Source organism: Scylla paramamosain, chromosome 2 (assembly GCF_035594125.1).
Source record: "Scylla paramamosain isolate STU-SP2022 chromosome 2, ASM3559412v1, whole genome shotgun sequence".
In the NCBI taxonomy this organism is placed as follows: Eukaryota; Metazoa; Arthropoda; class Malacostraca; order Decapoda; family Portunidae; genus Scylla; species Scylla paramamosain.
Window position 1 is genome coordinate 347,009 of NC_087152.1, and position 22,992 is coordinate 370,000.

The 22,992-nt window shown below is 40.0% G+C and overlaps 1 protein-coding gene across 1 annotated transcript in view; it reads left to right on the forward strand.

Moving 5' to 3' along the window:
- The first annotated feature begins 576 nt into the window (after nucleotides 1-576).
- Nucleotides 577-22,992, forward strand: part of LOC135106365 (putative neural-cadherin 2) — a 100,090-nt gene continuing 77,674 nt past the window's right edge. Inside the window, exons 1-2 of the mRNA XM_064015308.1 lie at nucleotides 577-754; nucleotides 4,672-5,059. Coding sequence (XP_063871378.1) covers nucleotides 5,011-5,059 — 49 coding nt within the window. The 5' untranslated portion in view covers nucleotides 577-754; nucleotides 4,672-5,010. The remainder of the gene's footprint in view (nucleotides 755-4,671; nucleotides 5,060-22,992) is intronic.

The following is a 22,992-nucleotide window of genomic DNA, read 5'->3' on the forward strand; positions in this document are numbered from 1 at the left end:
TCTCTCTCTCTCTCTCTCTCTCTCTCTCTCTCTCTCTCTCACTACACGTATGTCCCGAACGACCTGACTCGAATAAGCCTGCTTCCAGCTGACCCGTGGCGCAGGGGTACATGAGGGTCTCTATATTGAAGTCTATATCACTACACCACACAACCTCACTCCCTATGTCTCCACCACGAGCTCCAATACATGTAGTCTTTCTGACCAAGTGACTGAGTGGTCTGTCTCTATTCTCTTTGCACCTGATGGATGTTGATAAAGTTTCCTCAAGATCGATCACTCTATTAATACAGGCTATCTCCAGTATGTATGGGATCCGCTTCACTGCCCTGACACAATAACCTTGACGAACTTATCCCGGGTTTTCTAATTTAAAAGTCAAAGTAATGCTGTGGATAACACCAAAGAGGAGAACAGGCTGGGAAGAGAGGAAAAGTAGAAAAGGCGTTAATGTAACAAAAGAACGAGAGAGAGAGAGAGAGAGAGAGAGAGAGAGAGAGAGAGAGAGAGAGAGAGAGAGAGAGAGCGCAAGGAGGCGTTGGTGCAGCCCTGGGGAGCCAGTCAGCGCGGATCAGTGATGTGAGCAGGACAGACCTTACCAGCGACCCGCGGACCGCCGCCAACACGCGCCCGCCGCCAGCTGTCCTGCCGCCGCGCCCGCCTCACTTCGCCTCGCACATATCTCGTACTACTACCTGCCCTCCTGAGTGGTGCATGGAGAAGCCATCTTATCAACCCATAATAGCGAGATAACGTATATTTTTTTTCCTTTATTCTTTGTGTGGTAAGAGATAACCGATTTTATCCCTCGTCTATTTTTTTTTTACCCCTATTTTTTCTTACTATTTCGGCCCTGATGTAGGTGGTGGTGGTAGTGGTGGTGAAAATGGTGTTGGTGATGGTCTTAAGGTTAGATTGCTGTAGTTAACGTTGCTTTTAATGACTTTGAAACATTAATTAACGTGTTTCGTGATATGTTAGGTGGTGTGTGTGTGTGTGTGTGTGTGTGTGTGTGTGTGTGTGTGTGTGTGTGTGTGTAGTGTTTGTAAGAGAGAGAGAGAGAGAGAGAGAGAGAGAGAGAGAGAGAGAGAGAGAGAGAGAGAGAGAGAGAGAGAGAGAGAGAGAGAGAGAGAGAGAGAGAGAGAGAGAGAGAGAGAGAGAGAGAGAGAGAGAGAGAGAGAGAGCCAAAACACCGTTCATTTAATTAAAAAAAAAAAAACTCGTCAAAACATCTATTGAAGCCAACGTGAACTAATGATTTTTCCTTTATACAAGAAAACGTAAACAACTCAATTGTCCATTAAGAATCCCACACAGCGCTTCCTTACACCGATATTCCTGAATTAAACTGATAACTTTCTCTTCGACTCGTCCCTTCTGGTAATTAACTCAATAACAGTGTTTACTAATAGAGATGAAACTATTTTTTCTTCTCCCTCTCCTCGTATGTTATATGTATTGCCGCAGGATTCCCTTTGCTAGGGTCTCTACCCACGAGTATTTTAGGTAGACATAGTGCACATGCCTGAAAAAAGTGATAAAGATGGTGGTGGTAGTGGTGGTGAAGGCGGTGGTGGTGGTGGTGGTAGTAGTAGTAGTAGTAGTAGTAGTAGTAGTAGTAGTAGTAGTAGTGATAGTAGTACTGATATTATTATTATTATTATTATTATTATTATTATTATTATTATTATTACTATTATTATTATTATTATTATTATTCATAGTAGTAGTAGTAGTAGTTGCAGTAGTAGTAGTAGTAGAAGTAATAGTAGTAGTAGCAGCAGCAGTAGCAGCAGCAGAAACACCAGAACAATACTAACCATCAAAGATAGCACGTACATCTCTGAAGAACAAGAGCGCGCGCGCGCGCACACACACACACACACACACACACACACACACACACACACACACACACACACACACACACACACACACACACACACACACACACTTCTCACTTCACTAAATACTTTCTCCTCTCCCTCAGAAGCGTCCTCTATGAACCCAAACCTCATTTATCTAAACAGTCTCAGTTTACTCTTAACATTATCATAATACAACCAGACTTTTCACTCCTAAATATAATGCATCCCACCGACTCTGATTAATACTTTACCCAGAGTTCAAGTTTAAGCGCCCACGAAATTCTACAGAAACGTCCCCAATCCGGCAAATGCTTTTCTCTGAGCTGAACGAACGGCGGCGCTGGGAAGGGAGAGGAGAGAAGGGGTGCACTTAACTCACTGCCTATTAGCTGGCCTCTCATGTTTCTGAAATTAATTTTGAAGCTCTACTGCCTTCCTGGAGAGAGAGAGAGAGAGAGAGAGAGAGAGAGAGAGAGAGAGAGAGAGAGAGAGAGAGAGAGAGAGAGAGAGAGAGAGATACATTATATATAACATTATCTATAGGAAGTATACATACACTTATGAAATAATAAATCAAATAATAAATCAACAAACTGACAAAATAGAGGACGTACAACTTATACATAAATTCAGTGTTACACGTCCTTAATATAGACTCACTGGATTTCAAGAGAAACACACGTCAGTACCAGGAATACACACATCCCTTGAAGATGCAGGGTGCCGTGGCCAGCCTGCCAAAAACACAATGCAGGCCCCCCATCAGCATTTCCACGACGGCTCAAAGACATCACAGCTTGCATAAATACCTTCGAAATACGATGCAATGTTTAGATTTGACGTTTTTCACTGCTGGGGAAATGTGTGCCGAGGTTGTTAAGAAAGAGTTAGGAGGAAAAGGCCATTCAGGAGGCAAAGGTCCGTATTCTGAAATGTTTGGCCGTTCATGTCGTTTACTTTTTACAAGGTACACTTGCTATATTGGAAATAATTGGGATTTCCAAGAGTGTTTGTATGATTCTAGTGATATCTTTGCAAGAATTCTGCGTCATCAATAGTAGAATACCCATAAGTATTCGACTAATTATCTGTGACCTTTGAAAACACTTCTACTGAGAGAGCAGAGAGCTTAATCCCGATTATTTTTAACACACTATACTGGAAATTTCATAATTCTGGTGATAGTTTAAGCAAGGATTCTGCATTTTAATAGTAAAACATCCATAAGAGCCCGACTAATGTGTTCTCTCCAAAGGACTATTTTTTTGAAGAGAAAGCATTTAAAATTGAAGTATCTGAGGTATGCTGCTGCTCTGATGGGATCTTTTTCACTCTGCTTGACTATGTATGTACAGGCGTCTCGATACCATCCACGCACTGACCGGGTGACTCTAATTACTCTCATGTCTGCTTCAGGAGAGGAGTTTCGAGACATCTCTAAAAGTAAAATGGCCTCTATTTTGCATATCTTGCAAATTTTTTGCTTTTTAAGGGGAAGCGAGAAATTAGAGGGTGTTTTTTCCGATTTTTTGTACCCTAGAGCGGCTGTTTTCCTACGCAGGAAGACAAAAACAATCATGGTAGAGGAATAAATATTAAAGAGGTGTTGTAAATTTTAAAAGCAGAGTTTCTGGTTGCCATAGAAACAAAAAAAAGTAAATAAATAAATAAATAATATCTACGGGAATATGAATTAAATTGTACCGTATTTCTATTAAGAATTCACCAAAAAGAAATCGGATTTCTATTTATTTTCTTTATTTTCATTAATTGATTTATTTCTTATATTTTTTTTATTGCGTCGTGATAAAGCAGAGAACGGCAATATGTGTATGCTTGTCGTGTGTGTGATGTATGTATCAAATATGTGTGTATGTAATTATGCATGCATGTGTTTATGTATGCAGGTTGTAGGTTGTGGATATGGCAATCTCACTTCACAAAATCAATGCTTCATCACTAATCAACAGTAAGTTTTGGAAATTTAATACAGATTGACAGAATAACACAAAAAACTATGACTACTTCAATAATCAAACAAACTCCGAAACAAACTTTGGCTGCGTCCAAATTTATCCCCATGACTGATTACGTGAGCTGGAGATACGCACGTGTAGGTCGATAATGGTGATGAGGATGGTGGTGATAACGATGATGGTGGTGATGGTGTCGGTGGTGGTGATGATGATGTGAATAACGACGGTATCTTTGCTTTAACTTACGATGTTCTTACCCGTAATGGTGCTCTGGGGTACAAGCAATATTTCAACGCCAGGAGAGTTTTATACCACCACCTCTGCTACTACCACCACCACCACCACCACTACTGTCTCTGCCACCATCACCACCTCTGCCACCACCACCATCACCATTACCATTACCACCACGATCATTACCACTACTAACACTGCTACTACTACCACCATCATCACCTCTACCACCATCAGCACCACTATTACCACCATCAACACCATCATCATTACCACCACCGAGAACATAACCATTACCACAACTGTAACAAACACTTCTACTATTTTAATAACCACTAACACTGTTCTAATAAGCACTGGCAAGATAACTATTCCAGCAACCACTATAACTATTCTAACAAACATACATTCCATCCTTGCCAACATGTCCAGATCAACGCTGTAGTTTAGCCAAAGTTTACCTCTTCCTCTTCCCTCACTCCCTCCGTGCGACCATCAATTCTATGCATTTCACTGATTAGCTAATCGATTAAGTCATTTCTTCCTTCCACTCCTGACTGTCTCTGCCACACGCGACGAGTTCCTTCCATTAGTGGTCGCCAGGTGAACACAAGGCGAATGGACTGACCACTAAGGTAATCCGAACAGACTAGATTCCTTCCTCGTGCTTGGAGGACTCTGCTGCCTTCCTGGTCTGCCCTCTGGGTTATGCCTGAGTGACGCTCTGTAGCCCTGGTATTGACAACGTCCCATTAACTTATCTATATGGGATGTAAAATGAAGTAGCATATACCTGTCCCCTTTCCTATACCTGACAAGTAACACTAGAAAAGAAATACTCATTAGCAGCTTACGTAAAAACTTGTCTACATCTGACTGAACAATATTCCCGTCACCACCACTACCATAAGTTACCAAGGCCACGTCTCAAGATGGACCCAGGCAAGATCTTCCAAATCATCACTAACAGCACTCTCTTAGGTAAGTGTTTCTTCCACCTTTCAGCTGTTAAGTTGTTACATAAGAAAGGCGTAGCAAGACACCGTGATCGAAGACATATATATAACTGGTTGGGTGTGTGCGGGTCTTGCCTGTGTATCTAAGTACCATATGTCCATGATTTTACTTCTGATACTTTTTTTTTTTTGTCAGTGTGTTGTTTTGTATCAGATTTATTAGTTATGTATGTTCAGGGACCTGTACAGCCAATGCAGGTCAGAAAAGCAATAGTGGCTGTACACTTATCCGAGCTATATTCCCAAATACCATGTCTCAATTATTTAATTTTCAATATATATATATATATATATATATATATATATATATATATATATATATATATATATATATATATATATATATATATATATATATATATATATATATATATATATATATATATATATATATATATATATATATATATATATATATATATATATATATATATATATATATATATATATATATATATATATATATATATATATATATATATATATATATATTTTTTTTTCTGTTCGTTATTTTCTACCAGTTTTATAATTCATCGGCCTGTGCAGCCGATGCAGGTGTGTAATGCCCGTGCACTACACAAGGTATAATCGTACACTCTGCTGCCGCTCCCTTCCGAATCAACTCTCTCCTCCCATCATCTAAATTTAGACTAATAACTCCAACTTCTCTAATCATGCCTGCTCCATCACTGGCAGGGGTCGACCAGCTAAGCCTCCATAAATGGAAGGGGGCGGCCATCTCAGCCCCCAGATAAAGCATTGCAGAAGCCTTCCCTACCGCAGCTTTACCTAACATTTAAACACGTGGAGGTGCAAAAGGGCGATGGAAAGTCTCCAGCTGCACCAAAACACATTCTCCTAAGATTTTTTTTTTTGTGTCTTTCACTTTATCTGCTCACGTAAGACAGATCGCTTTACCAGAAAGAGGCAAACATATTTTTCACTACTGAAGGTCGAAGAAAATCATATCAAGGTCAATATTATGAACTTAAAACGAAAAAATTCTTAATTCTTCACAGTCAACCGTTTCTTTACAATACATCCCATGGCATTCAAACCTAGCACTGGTATTCAGTTGTATTCAGCCAAATACACTTCGTAAAAAATCAGACAATAACTCTCTCTCTCTCTCTCTCTCTCTCTCTCTCTCTCTCTCTCTCTCTCTCTCTCTCTCTCTCTCTCTCTCTCTCTCTCTCTCTCTCTCTCTCTCTTCCTTTGCCTCTTCTCTCACAACACAACACAAACGGCCTCGGCATGGCCTCCTGCAGCACTTCTCCTTATCGTCCACGCCTCGCTGTCTCGCCTTCCATCCTCTTCTATATTTCACCCATAAATCTCGAAGGTATTGGCTGCCTATTTGTGGTCGAGTTCACATAAGTTATTTCGAGCTTCCACCACCAGATAAGAATACGTAGCTGCTGTTTGAACACAATGTCTCTTGCTGTTCTTCGGGATTTTTTTGTCGCTTCCGTGATCTGACAAAACTCGAGATGCGCTGGTTGTCTCTCTCTTTATTTTTTTCCTTTGTGTCAGTTTGGAATACATATAACTCGTTCACACAGGGGGAAAGAAACACAATGTTCTAAAAATGTTTCAAGTGTGTATGGTGCTGGAAAATCATCTTTTTCCTCTCTCTTCTTGTCATCGATAACGTGAAATTCTTCTTTCGTTTAGGTGATAAGAGCGAGGCTGTGGAGAATTTTTAAACAGGAGAGAGAGAGAGAGAGAGAGAGAGAGAGAGAGAGAGAGAGAGAGAGAGAGAGAGAGAGAGAGAGAGAGAGAGAGAGAGAGAGAGAGAGAGCGAGAAAGAGAGAGAGAGAGAGAGAGAAAGTGAAGAAAAAGGCAGACAGACATACATATAGACAAAAGGACAGACAAAACACACGAAACAGACAAAACAAGCAGACAAAAAAAAAAAAAAACAGAAACAAACAAAAAGAACAAAAAGAAAAACGCAAAAAACAGACACACAGTCGGACAGACACACAAACAGGCAGACTTAAAATGTATTTATGTTTATACTTTTTAGAAACGGCCTTGTATTTGATGTCTTATTCTTTTCTCTATACTTGGAAAGCCTTTTTTCCGCATAAAAAGAGACGAGGAGGAAGAGGAGGAGGAGGAGGAGGACGGGTAGAGGAAGAAGAGGAGAGAGGATGAGGGATATGGGCAGAGGAAGAAAAGGAGAGAAGAAGAGGAGGATGGACAGAGGATGGAGAGGAGAGAGGAGGCGCATGGACAGAGGAAGAAGAGGAGAGAGTACGAAGGGAGATGGTCAGAGGAAAAAGAGGAGAGAGGATGAAAGGGATGGACAAAGAAAGAAGAGGAGAGAGAGGACGAAGGGGAATGGATAGAGGGAGAAGAGGAGGAAGGATGAAAGGAATGGGTTGGGGAAGATTTATCTGAAACAAACAGTCTCCACCAGCGCCGCCAGGAAGGGATGTAGGAGGACAGATCTGACCAGCGAGGCTCAATACGTACATCGCGGGGAGTCCTGGGCCACCCTAGTCTCTTCCTGCAGCCTTGACACACAAAAAAAAAAAAAAAAAAAAAATACTGACGTAGTTTATGAAGTGACAGATACGAGAAGGGAAGGAAATTTTAATTACAGAGTAGATACATGCGGGGAGGGAGGAAAGGGAAAAGAACTAAAATCTCTATCTAAAATTATTGATTCACTACATTTATAACCACATTTATATCTTTATCTGCTCTTCTTTGACTATCAACAAGCGACTTTGAGGACTGAAAGGCGGTTAAGGTAACTCAGCGGATTAAGTAGTGGTAGTGGTCACGCGCTGCCGCTTTCACTAACACTGTGTAACACTGAGTAACATTGTGTTGTCACGGCACCAGGCACGTCACACCAATTACTCCACCAGTATCTCTCTGTATTATCTTTCCTTTGTCACTCATCTGTAATAAAAATGGTATCGCGTTTTGTGGAGTAGTGTTAAGAAATATGCCAGTGTGTCACTCTCGGCTTGTCAATTCCCTAATGGCGACACGTTTTTGTTGCTCAGATTCGTCGTTATTTCCTCGTCACCGTATTTATTTTTCAGCGTATTAGATTGTCAGCTTCGCCTGGTGTAAAAAAATCCCAGAGTTTCCTCGCACCTCAGCTGTCAATTAGTGGCTGATGATCGACCTCTTTTTCGCTACTCGGCCCGCGCATCACGACAGCTTTAAAAGACAGGGCAAGACACACCTTGGCGATAACAAATAATACGTGGAAAGGGAGGATAGCTAAAAATTAGTCGGTGTGTTTTATACAGGGACCGGCGCGTCTAGACCTGACGTCTTCTTGTAGCTTCCCCTTGATTTATATTCTTATTCTAATGTTCAAATAGCACCCATACATATTTCTACGTACATTTCATATTTGTTTCGGAAGTAGTTTGGACATAGGAACGTAAGTGAAAGGGAAGCTACAAGAAGCCATCAGACTTACACGTAGCAGTCGCTGTATAAAATATAGATTTATTTCTATCTTATAACAACAGAAGCACTGCAGCTCTAACAGATACACAAAACTAGAGAAACGTACCAATCTACATCATAAAGTAAAAAACGCAAAACAGGCCAGGAATTCGGGCAGATGTCACACGAAAGAAAGTATAGATTCCCAGTCACCGGATGTTCCTATTCCCCGAGGCACTGTCAGACAACCAGCCCCTTCGTTATTTAGACGGGCTACATTCATCCCTCCGCTTCGTCCAAGACTGCGGTGAAGTATGGATGAACATTACGTTGTACCGTCTGTCTCGCGTCGTCGAAGAAGAAAGAAGGAAAGTGATCGCAAAATGTTTTCTGGACATTTCCTAAATACATGTGACAAAGAAGAGGCAGATGAAGAAGAATAGGAAGATGATGCTAAAGAAGAGGAAGAGGAAAAAGATGATGACGATGATGATGACGATGACAGAGAAGAAGAAGAAGAAGAAGAAGAAGAAGAAGAAGAAGAAGAAGAAGAAGAAGAAGAAGAAGAAGAAGAAGAAGAAGAAGAAGAAGAAGAAGAAGAAGAAGAAGAAGAAGAAGAAGAAGAAGAAAACTAAATTGCTTAGATAAGATAAACAGTGAGAGAGAGAGAGAGAGAGAGAGAGAGAGAGAGAGAGAGAGAGAGAGAGAGAGAGAGAGAGAGAGAGAGAGAGAGAGAGAGAGAGAGAGTCTGGTTGCTCTTCCTACATATTCGTCTCGCGAGGAAGCTTTCAATTATTTCTTTCCTCAGGGACTCATTCATTCTTTTCTTCATGTTTTCTTTCCTCTTCCTCCTCCTCCTCCTCTCTTTAATTTCATTTCCATCCTCCCGTTCTTCTTTTACTCCCATTCTCTCTCTCTCTCTCTCTCTCTCTCTCTCTCTCTCTCTCTCTCTCTCTCTCTCTCTCTCTCTCTCTCTCTCTCTCTCTCTCTCTCTCTCTCTCTCTCTCTCTCTCTCTCTCTCTCTTTAACTTCCAAGGCATAAGGTCAGCTTTCGTTTATTCACCTCCCCTCTCTCATACCCGCTCCCTTCCTGTATACATTGCAAATTCATCAAATCTATCCCTTCTCTCTTGTTTCTCGCGTTTTCTTCGTCCCATCCATGGCCTTTTCGGTTTTTACCGCATTTTTCTTGCTTTTATTCTTTTTTTTTTTTACATTTTCCATGTTTTTTCCTTCTTCATTTCTTTATTTTTTTCTTCGTTTTATAGTTTGACTTTCATCCTCTGGTGTTTTATTTCCTGTTCTCTTTCTTTATCTTCCATATTCTCAATTTTCCTGGTTTGGGTTTCAACCTTTTCTGCTCTACTCCTGTTATTCTACACACACACACACACACACACACACGCTCTCTCTCTCTCTCTCTCTCTCTCTCTCTCTCTCTCTCTCTCTCTCTCTCTCTCTCTCTCTCTCTCTCTCTCTCTATCCCAACCTCTGTCATTGTTCATTTCTTGTTTCTGCCACTAATGCGCTCACTATATTCCGTCACTGTAGCTCTGTTTCATCTTCTCTTTTTCCTGGTATCCCTTTCAGCCCCTCAATCTCGCCTTGTTCTTCAATATTCCTCTTCATCCCAGGTTGCCATCCTCTTTCCATTTCTGTGTCTAATGGACTCACTATATCCCGTCCTGGCCCTCTTTATTCTCCCTTCCCTGGTATCGTTTTCAGCCTCTTTTTTATTCTCGCCTTCTTCTACTACATCGTTCTCCATATTCCGTATCCCAGGTCAGTGTCCACTACCCCACTACTACACCTAATGAGCTAACTAGGTTCTGTCGTCCTCTGTTCCCTCCTGACTTACACGGGCGGTTAGTGGAGTGTCGTCCCGGCCTTTACAATTAGATTCTGAAAGAACTGGGTACTTAGGGGAACTTTTGGACACGGCGCTAACCAACCAATCTCCAATTTGACTTTACCGCGTGCCGCAGGGATAGTTGGGTGCTCAGTGTGTAGTGTTTATAAAAGACAGTTGTTTATCATGTGGTTTGTTCTGTTCTCTTGGTGTGAGTGTTGTTGGTGGTGTGCATTAAACATCAGTTCTACTCTGTATTCGAGTAATGTTTTCTTTGTGTGTTTTGTTGTAATTGGTATCTTTTTGTTGTTGTTTTGTTAGCGTTTGTCTTTTCTTTATTCTTTTCTTCCTTGTTTTTCTTCTTGTTTTCCTCTCTTATATTTTTTTTTATTTCCCTTTTTCTTTGTCTCCTCCTCCTCCTCCTCCTCCCCCGCCCACAGCCTCGGTTCACCAAATTATTCCTTGACTTCGGGAAGGCAGACACCCAGGAAGGCAGAAAGAGCAGGTGCACGTGGCTGTCTGATTGCAGCAACGATCGTGCACAGCAAGAATACATGGTTCCGAAACCCCGTCACACCCAAACCGGCAGACACCCGCAAAAATGAAAGTAACTGGATGATCGTGTTCAAAGAAGGCGAAATGATAAGGTGTGTTGTAGCTCATGAGAACAAAGAAGCGGTGCAAGAGGGAGAAGAGGAGGAGGTTCAGAGGAGGAAGATAATATAATATTGCGTGTGACAATAATTGAAAAACAACTGTAGGTTATAATTAGTAGGTAACACACACACACACACACACATACACACACACACACAACGTTGATCGAACAAACGCAAGTCGATCAGTTAAAAGTTCGTTAAATACTAGTGATATTTAAGTAAATCCCTTCACTTTTCAATAACATAATTTTCCCCTTTCCTGAAGAGATAAAGATTTCCAGAATTTACCGGTGGAAGGAATGAACTTATGAATATTTTTTTTTACCTTGCTATCGTGTATCACGCTAACGCCTTAGCAATTAAGAAAGGTAATGTTCAGTGATCTGAAAGTGTTAAGTGAATTGGAAGACAGATGGAAATTATGGATATGATAGGCGGAAATAGATAAGCATGTTTCGGCACCGGTATACAAACATGACAAAAAAAAAAAAAAAATAAATAAATAAATAAATAAATAAATAAAAATAAATAAATAAATAAAATAAAATCGCGTAATGTAGCGTCCCACACTTTCATAGAATGACAACGCACCGGCCGATTTTGCCTGGTTTTGTTATTTTTTTTTCCGTCACAGTTTCAAGCGCAGCGCTAATTTAAGGACGGACATCTCGGAGAGGTAAATTTCCGAGGACTTACGTAGTTTTCTGGAGTGTTAAACGTTTCTTCACGACCAAACTTTCCTAATGCCCTTCTTCCTGTCACTCTCTCTTCCTCTTCTTCCCCCTTCTACCCATCTCTCTCTCTCCCTCTCTCTTTCTCTCTCTCTCTCTCTCTCTCTCTCTCTCTCTCTCTCTCTCTCTCTCTCTCTCTCTCTCTCTCTGGCGGGCCTCACAACATTTCTACCTTCGTCACTCGTTAGACATTCATGGTCTTTAGGCAGAGAATATGAAATCAGCAAGGGATCTGATTAAGAGGAGATGACGACAGGTTAGACAGGTAAGCTGATGAGGATCAGTTACCTGAGTAAATTAATGAACATGTCAGGGTGAAGAGGAGGAGGAGGAGGAGGAGGAGGAGGAGGAGGAGAAACAGAAAGACTCAGGCCAATAGAAAAGGAATTACTGTGCCTACCCTTAATCAAACCTACAGATAAACGTGTACGGAGGAGGTGGTAACAGGAGGAGAGTGGAGGAGAGGTAGATCAACAGAGGGGAAATTATTGTCTGTCTTTAATCAAAACTAACGGTAATTGTGTGCATAGTTAGTACAGTTAATCTCATTACTAAGATGTTATTGGAAGATACAGGGGAGACTACACTCTTTGGGGACTGGCAGTGTAGTTTTTTCTAGTCTTTATTGTTGACTTTGGCGAGAGCCGCTCTTACATAAAGAAAAGAAAATATAAATAGCAAATAATACAAGAATACACTATCTGATGAACCTGAAGAAAGTGGGAAGAGGAAGAGGTAAAGATAATAATGATGAAAATAATAATGTTGAAAAAGTAGAGGAAGACCAAGTTAACCTGCATGAAATATTGAAAACGAAACACACACACACACACACACACACACACACACACACACACACACACACACACACACACACACGAAATAATAAACAAAACCTGCCCATTGTTCTCATCTTTTCACGTGTCAGGGAATCTGTCTAAGAGCAAAAAAACTGAGAAAGAAAAAAATAAATAAAAAAAACCCCTGCTCAGTATGCCGCTCCCAAAATGTATAATAGATCCCAAAATGCTCATCACTTTAGCTTCAGCGCTGCAATGAAAAAGGGTACGTGAGAAAAGGAGATTCTTTTGTCCTTAATGGCCTCAACGGCACCAAGCCATATATGGTGTATAGTAGTATATCTAAGGGACGTTCTGAAGACGTAGTGATGGCTGTGACTGAAAAGGGAACCGTAGTATACTAGAATGTGTCGCTGCATAAATAAGAACATAAGAAACTGAAAGGAGCCACGCAGTGTACCCTGAGAGAGGAAAGCGTTGTAGATGATGAGCAGTAGCGAAGAAAGGAGTAATCGAGTCTGAATAACTGAGAGAAAAGAGCAAAGGGAGGTGAAGAGGAATGTAAAGAATGGAAATGGAGAAATGAATAAATAACGCAGCGGTAAAGAGAAGCATAGCGATAGTGCAGGAAGAGGAAAGAGGGTAAGATGAGGAGATGATTTAGGAACAAAAGGAGGGAAGAGAACAAGCAGGGCGGGGAAAATGTAATGTTAAATATGCAGATGTTATGTTCTCTTGTGTTGGTGGTTGTTAATGCTTTCAGTGTGTGTGTGTGTGTGTGTGTGTGAGTGTTTGTATGGGAGCCCCCGTATATGTAAGGAAGAGTGGGAGTTATATAGCAAAGAGCCGGGTAGTGGAAATTTGACCTAGTTAAAAAATATAATACAGAGAAAGACAGAGAGAGAGAAAAAAAAATAAAATAAATAAAAACGAATAAAGTGAGCTGGCGGGAATAATAATATATGTTGCGTTGCCCATATGCTTAGAGTGACAAGTTGGTGTTATTATTCTTGATGAGCGGAGGCGCGGTGTTGGTATATGTCTGCCTGCCTTATGTATGTGTGCATGTATATGTATGTATGCATATGTGTGCGCTAGTGTGTAAGTATGATGGAGGCAAGCAGTGCACATCCATTAAACACATACGAGTTATAACCTTCCCTCTCTTACACCGGAATTCCACCCTACAATTTTTCACCCTTTTTTCCCTTATTATGACTCAGCCTGAACATCGAGCCTGGCGAGCGCGAGAGGGAGAGGAGGAGGTGGTGGGCGAAATACAATGCATAACGAGGCCATGAGCATGAAGGCAAAGCGGAAGGCAATAGCATTTTCCACAAGACCTGGCAGCCACAGCGACCGACCACTTCCTAACGTTCCTTCCTTGAGAGAGAGAGAGAGAGAGAGAGAGAGAGAGAGAGAGAGAGAGAGAGAGAGAGAGAGAGAGAGAGAGAGAGAGAGAGAGAGAGAGGAGGGTAGGCAATATCCAACCCCCACATCAGACGCTGCTTCCAGGGAGGGACAGACCAACAAAGCAGCCCACCGTCAACGTAAACAACTCACTTCCCTCCGCAAACCTCAAACCAGACCAAGGCTAAAATCTTGTGTTATTTTTAGACTTGCACTCTTTCTCTCTCTCTTATTTTCTTGAATGGAGTAGAAGTAAAAATAACAGATGGATCACGTTTCTTTTAAAACCTGCCTGTCGTATAGTTTCAGGAATTCTTGTGTTTTCTTTCATTTTTTCCTCTTTTTTTTTTATCTATTTTCCGGTGAATGCAATACAAAACTACCTGATAGTCTCTCTTTTTCTCAAGCCGTACTGATTATATGTTTCTTTTTCTATCATCTTTTTTTTTTTTAATCTATATTTCGATGAATACAAAACACTGTTACACTGATCGCGTCTCTTTTTTCAACTTGTCACTCAGCCACTCATGCAGGTCAGATTATTCTTTTTCCTTTACCTTATATGGCCTCTTTTGTCGCGGCGTGAATACAGAAGACTTAGTAAAAGCAAGAGATAGATCGTGTCTCTTAAACTTGTCACTGTCACCCATTCATGTACAAAAATATATATGCTCCTCATATATTTCTTCCTTGTATTACTTTCGTTCCAGCGTGAACAAAATAAAAGTAAAAATCAGGAGATGGATCACGTCTCTCAAATTATTACTCAGCAAGTGGGTTCCACATTCCCTCCTTGTATTGCCTTTGTCACTACGTCAATGCAAGAGGCCAAAACAAGAGCTACATCCCTGCTCTTCCTTCTTGTCAACGGTGCAGGTACAGGAATACATATACATACTTTTGCGTTCTCTAGAGTGAGCAAACTAGACATCAAAGCAAGAGATATGTCAGATAGCTGTCTCTCTCTCTCTCTCTCTCTCTCTCTCTCTCTCTCTCTCTCTCTCTCTCTCTCTCTCTCTCTCTCTCTCTCTCTCTCTCTCTCTCATGGTATTTATACAAGCATTGCCCTTGCATAAGATTAGAGCAGTCATAAACGACTAAGGAATACATGGAACGCAGGCTGAGATATATGATAAGTTGAATACTAGGACATTTCGGGGGGATGAGCATCTAATTTGGGAAACTTTTAGGATGAGGATGGATTATTATTCAAAATGACATGTTTTTCTGTTTGTGTGTCTGTCTATACTGTGCCATGCAATACGTCGAATACTTTTTCCTTCTTGTTTCCTTAAGTTGTATACTTCATTGCGTTACCTTCCTTCTTCTCTTCAGCACCAGTTACATCAAAGTAAGTAATCAAATTGTTAGTGGTGAATCATTAGGGAGCTTTAAAGGATTAGATAAATTCATGGATGAGGATGATAGATGGAAGTAAATAGATAACTTTTCTACAGAGACTGCACGTGTGGGCCTGGTGGTTTCTTGCAGGTTCTTTTATTTTCTTATGTTTTCTTTGTTCTTATATTCTAAGTGCATGTTGTTAAAAGCTGCGAACCTTTCTCTGCAAACTATTCGCTCCTTCAGACCAACACTTTTGACTGCGCTAAACGCTCACTCACTTCAAACTTTGTTCGTAGTAAAGTTGAGCGTGGAAAAAATCCATCCACTCATGTAGTTGCAGTTTCATATTTTTTCCATGTCCGTAATTGTACACGGCAATTACAGAGATAATATGAGTTTATCTGGATACCATTTGAACTTAAGATGGACACACAGAGTTTTAGTCCATTCATCGGTACAGGCAGCTTCTAAACTTCATGAAATTATCAGTTATTGGTCACAACAAAGTCAGTAGTGATATAATTATGTCGGTTAAGAAACTAGAAACGATTTTTAACCGTTACATTATGAAAAATGACCTTTATGTTATCCAAAGTAAAATTAAACGATTTAGGAACTCGATGAGAGCCGTGAAACAAGATGTGTGTGTGTGTGTGTGTGTGTGTGTGTGTGTGTGTGTGTGTGTGTGTGTGTGTGTGTGTGTGTGTGTGTGTGTGTGTGTGTGTGTGTGTGTGTGTGATTATTTCCAGTTACATTCCTGGATTATAATAATAACAGCAAATGTGGTTCTTGTTGGTGGTGGTTGTGGTTATTGTTATAATAGTAATGCTGGTGAGGGTAATTGCTGCGGTAATGGTAATGTTGTTGTTGTTGTTGTTGTTGTTATTGGTGGTGGTGGTGGTGGTACAATATCTTTCATCAAATTAGACTTGAGGATTCAACTGTGTAAATGTATTTTGTATTACATGCATGAATATATATAATTTCTCTCTCTCTCTCTCTCTCTCTCTCTCTCTCTCTCTCTCTCTCTCTCTCTCTCTCTCTCTCTCTCTCTCATCACCACCATCATAATCATTATCATTGCTACATAAACACAAGAAACACTAGACAAATACAGAAAAAAAAAAAACGAGTAAGCAAAATGTTACAAAATAGATAAATAAATAGATAAATAAATAATAAATAAATAATAAATGAATAAACAGTGAAGTTAAGGATAAGCAGGTAACCAGCAAACAAACAATCATCATGTATCCATTAATGAGTGAGATTTTAGTGGTGTTAATACACAGAAATTAGCAGAACTTGATTTCTTTATCATCTTCACCATATCCCATCTCACTTATCCTACCGGTACAGCATTTCCATGAACACTTGGACTGTTATGTCCTCTTTGTGCAAATCAAGATTATAATTTGAAAGAACACCAACAGCATAGATGATCGAATATTTAGATTAATTATTTTGTTCAGTAATAATATTGTCTCTGGTTATGGAATTGAAATACCGCAAATGTCATTAGCAGCTCAAGGGCTGATCTAAGCAGCTTCATAACACACAAATCATAACTTCAATCACTGCATCATTTACGTGTATATTTATTGTTTATCATCGCCACACTTGCTCTACTAGTACTATAATATATCCATTAGTCTGAGTGGCACATAAAAACGTAGATCATAACTCAAATTATTGCATCTTTGACGTAAATATTTATGACTTTCAGGAGATCAAGAACGAAAGAAAGAAAAGAAAAAAAAACTGTAGGAAAACAATACAAGTAAATACCACAGTAATTTGAAATATCTCCTCTATCATTAAAAATAAGTCAATTAAGTTTCTTTTTTTTAATATATTCCGTGTTTGAGTATGAAAAATGATTAAGTTTTAAACGGAGGTAATAAAATATGAATGTACCTAATGTTAATATCAATGCATTTGTTCCTGTTTTCAAAAGAGTCGGGATTGTGTAGATAGTAAAAATTTTAATCATGGTATTATAATGTTTTTTCTCTTCCATTATTTTATCTCATGTACAAAGCAGATATTATTATATATATGCATTATGTGAAGTATTTCTTGTTATTATTGCTGTTACTTCTACTATTACTCCTCCTCATCGTCCTATACATAACTAATATTGCTATTATTAATATTACTTTTATTATTAATATTGCTAATATTAATACTCTACCACTGCTACTATTACGATTAGTACTATTGAAACTACAGTATACTGCTACAACAACCACCACAATAACACCACTTCCACCAACAACAACTACTATTGCAACTACTGCTGCTGTTACTACTATCACTTCTGCTCCTCCTCCTCCTCCTCCTCCTACTACTACTACCACCACCACCACCACCACCACGATCACCATCACCACAAGCTTTGATGTAGCACATGAATTATCAGCAAGTGTGCTAGACCAAGCTTTCTCATAACAATCATTAACCTCAACCTTACAAATAACTGCAGGTCTCACCCACCACCACCACCACTTCGCTCTTCTAGTATTACTGGCAATGACACAAATGGAACGAGTAATCAGCGTAATTTTATACATTAAGGGGATTGGTTACCCTCTTGACTGTTCTGGCCTCTCAAGCTTAATTAGAATGCTGGGTGCAAGTGTAGACTATCGGTTTAAAAGAAGATACATACTGACAGATGCATAGAATGGAGGGATAGATCAAGCGTCTTATATACGTAGTGTTTGCAGTTTTATTTGCATCCAGAGAATAGTCTATTCGAGTTATTGCTATTCTGCTGCTGCGGCTATTACTGCTACTACTACTACTACTACTACTACTACTACTACTACTACTACTACTGCATGCCCAACACCCCACCATGAAGTTATAGAGGTACGGCCGAGTGATGCAAACTGCTTGATAAGACAGTGGATTTTAAGAAATGAAAGCTTGAATATCTGTGGCCTACCATCCAATAGCATTCGGCCAGGAATCCTACGTCAGTGTTGTTGGTGACGTCAGAGCCACGTCACTGATAAGAAGCCATGAATGACTCAGGTGAAGCCCAAAGTGAAGCAAATAAAGGTTCAAGTGAAACTGAGTTATCTGGAAGCCACAGTGATGGTGAATATGTTTTGAACGAGCTTTTGTGCTTCGTGCAGTTTCATATTCACAGATCTACCCGAAATAATATTGCTGAAGTGGTGTTACGCCACTTTAGTGAACCTGAGATAACTGTTGCGAAGGAAATACTTGTCTATAAGTACGATGAACTGATTAGTCACAAAATTAAAAAGAGGCGTAATGTACCCGGTAAAACGAAAAGTGAGTCTACTGTGGATGACATCCTGACAGTTATGATGGAGCTGGATGGCAAAGAAGTATCTACATCCTTCGTAGCTAAAGACTTGAACCGACTGCCGAAATGTGATCCAAAAGACATTGATCCTTACGCTAATCACCAGCTGATAATGGCTCTCCAAGAAAGGGTGCACCGTTTGGAGGATAATATGAGTGAAGCAAAGGCTGAAATAATCTGCAATCAAGATGCAGTGAGACGTATAAAAAACACACAAGAAGAAATGGAGACTGTTGTCACAAATCTAGTTGCAGAACCACCCTCTTATGCTGGTGTCACATCTGGTAACAGCCTACCCAGAGGATGCAGCAGAAATAATTTATCACAGAGAGATCTTTGTAGAAGGCATTATACGCAGTCGGAGACAGAGGATGAACCATCAGGACGGGATGATGAAGCTGTTAGTCAACTTCAGGAAGCAAGTGTTGGCCTGAATAATGGAATGTCCGATGGTGATGCTGCAACGGCAAATGGTGACGCTGAACCAAGAGTGAGCGGTGTCGACGATGGCGGAGACCGTGACAGTGATACTTCACGTGTGGTGACTGGAGGGCGTGGTGACGACGAGGTTGGTAGCGAGCAACACGGCGTCGATGCAACGCGCGGTGGTGATGGTGGTGGTCTTGGATCGTCGTCTGGGAATGGAAGTGTCTCAAGAGATGGGGCGTTGCCGCTTCGGGGTACCGGCGCTCCAAGAACGGTTGGCGCTCATAGGAACGGTAATCCATGGATAACAGTGGGACCTAACGGCAAGCCTGTCAAATCAAACCCCCTCGACAGCCTGGAGGAGGATTCCTGCCCCGCCATGTAGGGGAAAATCCCAGGCAGGGCGGCAGGCGGCGTGTGCAGGGTAGTGCGACCAGTAACATGTTTAAGGGCGCGCCACCCCCAAGGAGGGATTTTTTCTCTCGCGAGTTGTGAGTAACACTGATGATCAGGTTATAAAGGATTATATAAGAGACAAGGGAATCAATGATTTTGAATTGCAGTTAGTATCTAATGAACATTCCATATTTAAATCATATAAGCTATCAGTTTCTGTGGGAGACAAAATTAAAGTGTTGTCACCTGATATTTGGCCTCAAGGCGTTTGTGTTGAAAAGTGGAGAAATAGGAATTAATGTTTTTGTACAATTTCATGAAAATGGAAGACAGTAGAAATTTAACGTGTGTTTCATATAATTGTGAATATGCAGATGATTTAAGGGCACCGTTCCTAAGTGAGCTTTATAATCAAAGTGATTTTTTTTAATCCAGGAGCATGGTTTGTTTATGAGTCAGCTTGATTGGTTTTATGGAGTGGGTGAGGGTGTGAATGTGCACGGGGTCAGCGCCATGGAGGAGGGTCGGCTGGTGCGGGGTAGGCCGCACGGCGGAGCAGCCATCCTGTGGCATGACTCCAAGCGGTTTCGTGTCACTCCTGTACCTTATGAATCCAAACGATTGTGTGCTGTTCGAGTTCATTTACCAGAACAAACGGGTTTGGTGATATGTGTATATATGCCCTGTGATGATCAAAGAAGTGACCAAAATGTGAATGAATATGTAAATATACTGAGTGATATAGCAGTTCTTAGTCTTAGTAATGATATAGATTTTATATTAGTAGGTGGTGATTTTAATACTGATTTTAGCCGTGTTACGCCCCAGACACGGGCCTTTGTTAAATTTATTGATGAGTACAGGTTTTATTGTTGTGATAATGATGCCTTATCCACAGTTGCTTATACTTATTGCAGTAAAGGAAATAATTTTAAATCCCTGATAGATCATTTTTTGATATCAGACAATATATCTAACTTCCTTCAGACTTATACTACTATTGATTCTGTAAACAATCCATCAGACCATATAGCTATAAAGTGTGTTTTAGATGTTACTATTTCTTATAATGTGGAAAATATTGAGCATGAGACCTTCGAGCGCATATGTTGGCATAAGGCAAATACTGAGGATATATTAAGGTATAAAGAGTTAGTCACTGGATATCTGTTAAATGTTCCCCTACCGGAAGATATGTTAATGTGTAGAAATAATATGTGCACCCAGCATGAAATGGAAATAGCAGCATTTTATGATCATATCACCAATGCACTTATAAAGGCAAGTAAAGAGTGTATACCAAGGACAAATTGTGGGAGAGTTAAGAAAATTGTGCCAGGCTGGAATGATTGTGTTGAGGGTTATTTTCGCACTGCTTTGTTTTGGCACAGGTTATGGGTAGACAGTGAACGACCTCAGCAAGGTCTCATTGCCGAAATACGCCGTACAACACGTAAATGTTATCACCAAGCACGCAAGATGGTTATAAAGCAAGAAGAGTTAATAACTACAGAGAAATTAGCTGAGAGTTTGCAGGCTAGTGCTTCTGGTAGACAGTTTTGGAGATCTGTAAGAAACAAGGGAAAACAGAAGAAAAAAACGCCTAAGGCAGTTGATGGAAAACATTGTCCTAAAGATATAGCTGATTTATTTAAAGGAAAGTTTGAAGAGCTTTACAACAGTACCTCATACGATACAAATGAGATGGATAGCTTAAAATCTGCCATCAACAGTGTAATTTCTTGTCAGAAAAATAGTAATGAAAGTATACTCTTGATTACGCCTGATGAGGTGCGTCAAGCACTGCGGAGAGTGAGGCCTGGAAAGGGAGAAGGTGAGGGTGACCTGATGTCTGACCATCTCATACATGCTGGTGATGTGTTATACGGACACTTGTCTGTACTGTTTTCAGCCATGTTGAGGCACGGTTTCTCTCCCCACAGCATGATGAAAGGGGTTATGATACCGCTTCCTAAAGGTCGTTGGGCAAATCTTAATACCAGTGAAAATTACAGAGCGATTACTCTTAGTAGTTTGATGAGTAAAATACTGGATAATATTGTATTGATGAGAGAAAGGGATAAACTATTGACCAATGATTTGCAGTTTGGGTTCAAAGAAGGAACATCCTCTACTATGTGTACAGCAATGGTGAGAGAAACTGTGTCTTATTATGTATCTAAAGGTACAACTGTTTATGGGTTTACTTTAGATGCAAGCAAGGCTTTCGACAGAGTTAATTATTGCAAATTATTTGATATTCTATTGAAACGTAATGTATGTCCTCTTATATGTAGATTATTGTTAAACATGTACGTAAATCAAAAACTAAGCGTAAGATGGAATGACTTACTGTCTAGTACATTTGAAGTGAGTAATGGAGTCAAACAAGGTGGTGTGATCTCTCCTATACTGTATTGTGTTTATGTAGACGGGTTACTCACGGAATTGCGAGACTCTGGCGTTGGCTGCTACATGGGTGGCACCTATGCAGGAGCCTTCGGGTTTGCTGATGACCTAAAAGGTCTAGCACCAAGTGTTTTTGCTCTCAAGAAGATGATAAGCATCTGTGTAGATTATGCATCGAGATATGACATTGTGTATAACGAAAAGAAAAGCAAATTAATAGTTTTCCACGGTAATAAAAGAAGTAATATAATTCCTAATGTAGAAATTAATGGTAAAACTATTGATATTATGGAGGAAATTGTACACCTGGGAAATGTTTTAGGAAGAAATATTTTTAAATGTGATACTTCTAAATGTGTGACTGATTTTTATCGACAATGTAATTCATTTTTATCCCGTTTTAAGGGTGGACTGTCACATGTAAGAAATACTTTGTTTTTTAAATATTGTTCTAGTTTTTATGGTAGTCAACTTTTAAATGTGTGTGATGGTAGCATGGAAGCGGTGTACCGAGCGTGGAGGGTTGCAGTGCGTCGAGTGTGGAAGCTGCCCTGGACCACACACTGTAGTCTGCTTCCTCACATTGCTAATGTTATGCCCCCAGAAATGTGGTTCGCAAAACGGAGATTGCTTTTATAAACCAAATATTAACATCAGACAATATGGTTATAAGAACAATAGGAAGAATGGGGGTTTATGGAAGACATTCAATAATGGGCAGTAATGTAAGATATCTTTCATACAAATTTAATATGAATATTGGAGACATCAATAAGGTTTGGACGCAGCTGCAGTGTGACCAGTACGAACTTGCACGGACTGGTGCACAAATTCGTGAATTGTGTTTGATGAGGGATAGATGTGATACCACAATCTTAGATGTAAGGGAAACTAAGATGTTGATTGATGCTTTGTGCACCGAGTGACGTCGGATTCAGTATGATATTGTCTAATTTAGTATAAATTTATGTCTTTTTTTTTTAATAATTAAATGAAATGTTTTTCTTTCTTTTAGTTTTAGTATGTATTTTAGTTTGTGTACACATCTTGTGTGAATAAAGAATATTGAATTGAAATTGAACTACTACTACTACCACCACCACAACAACAACTA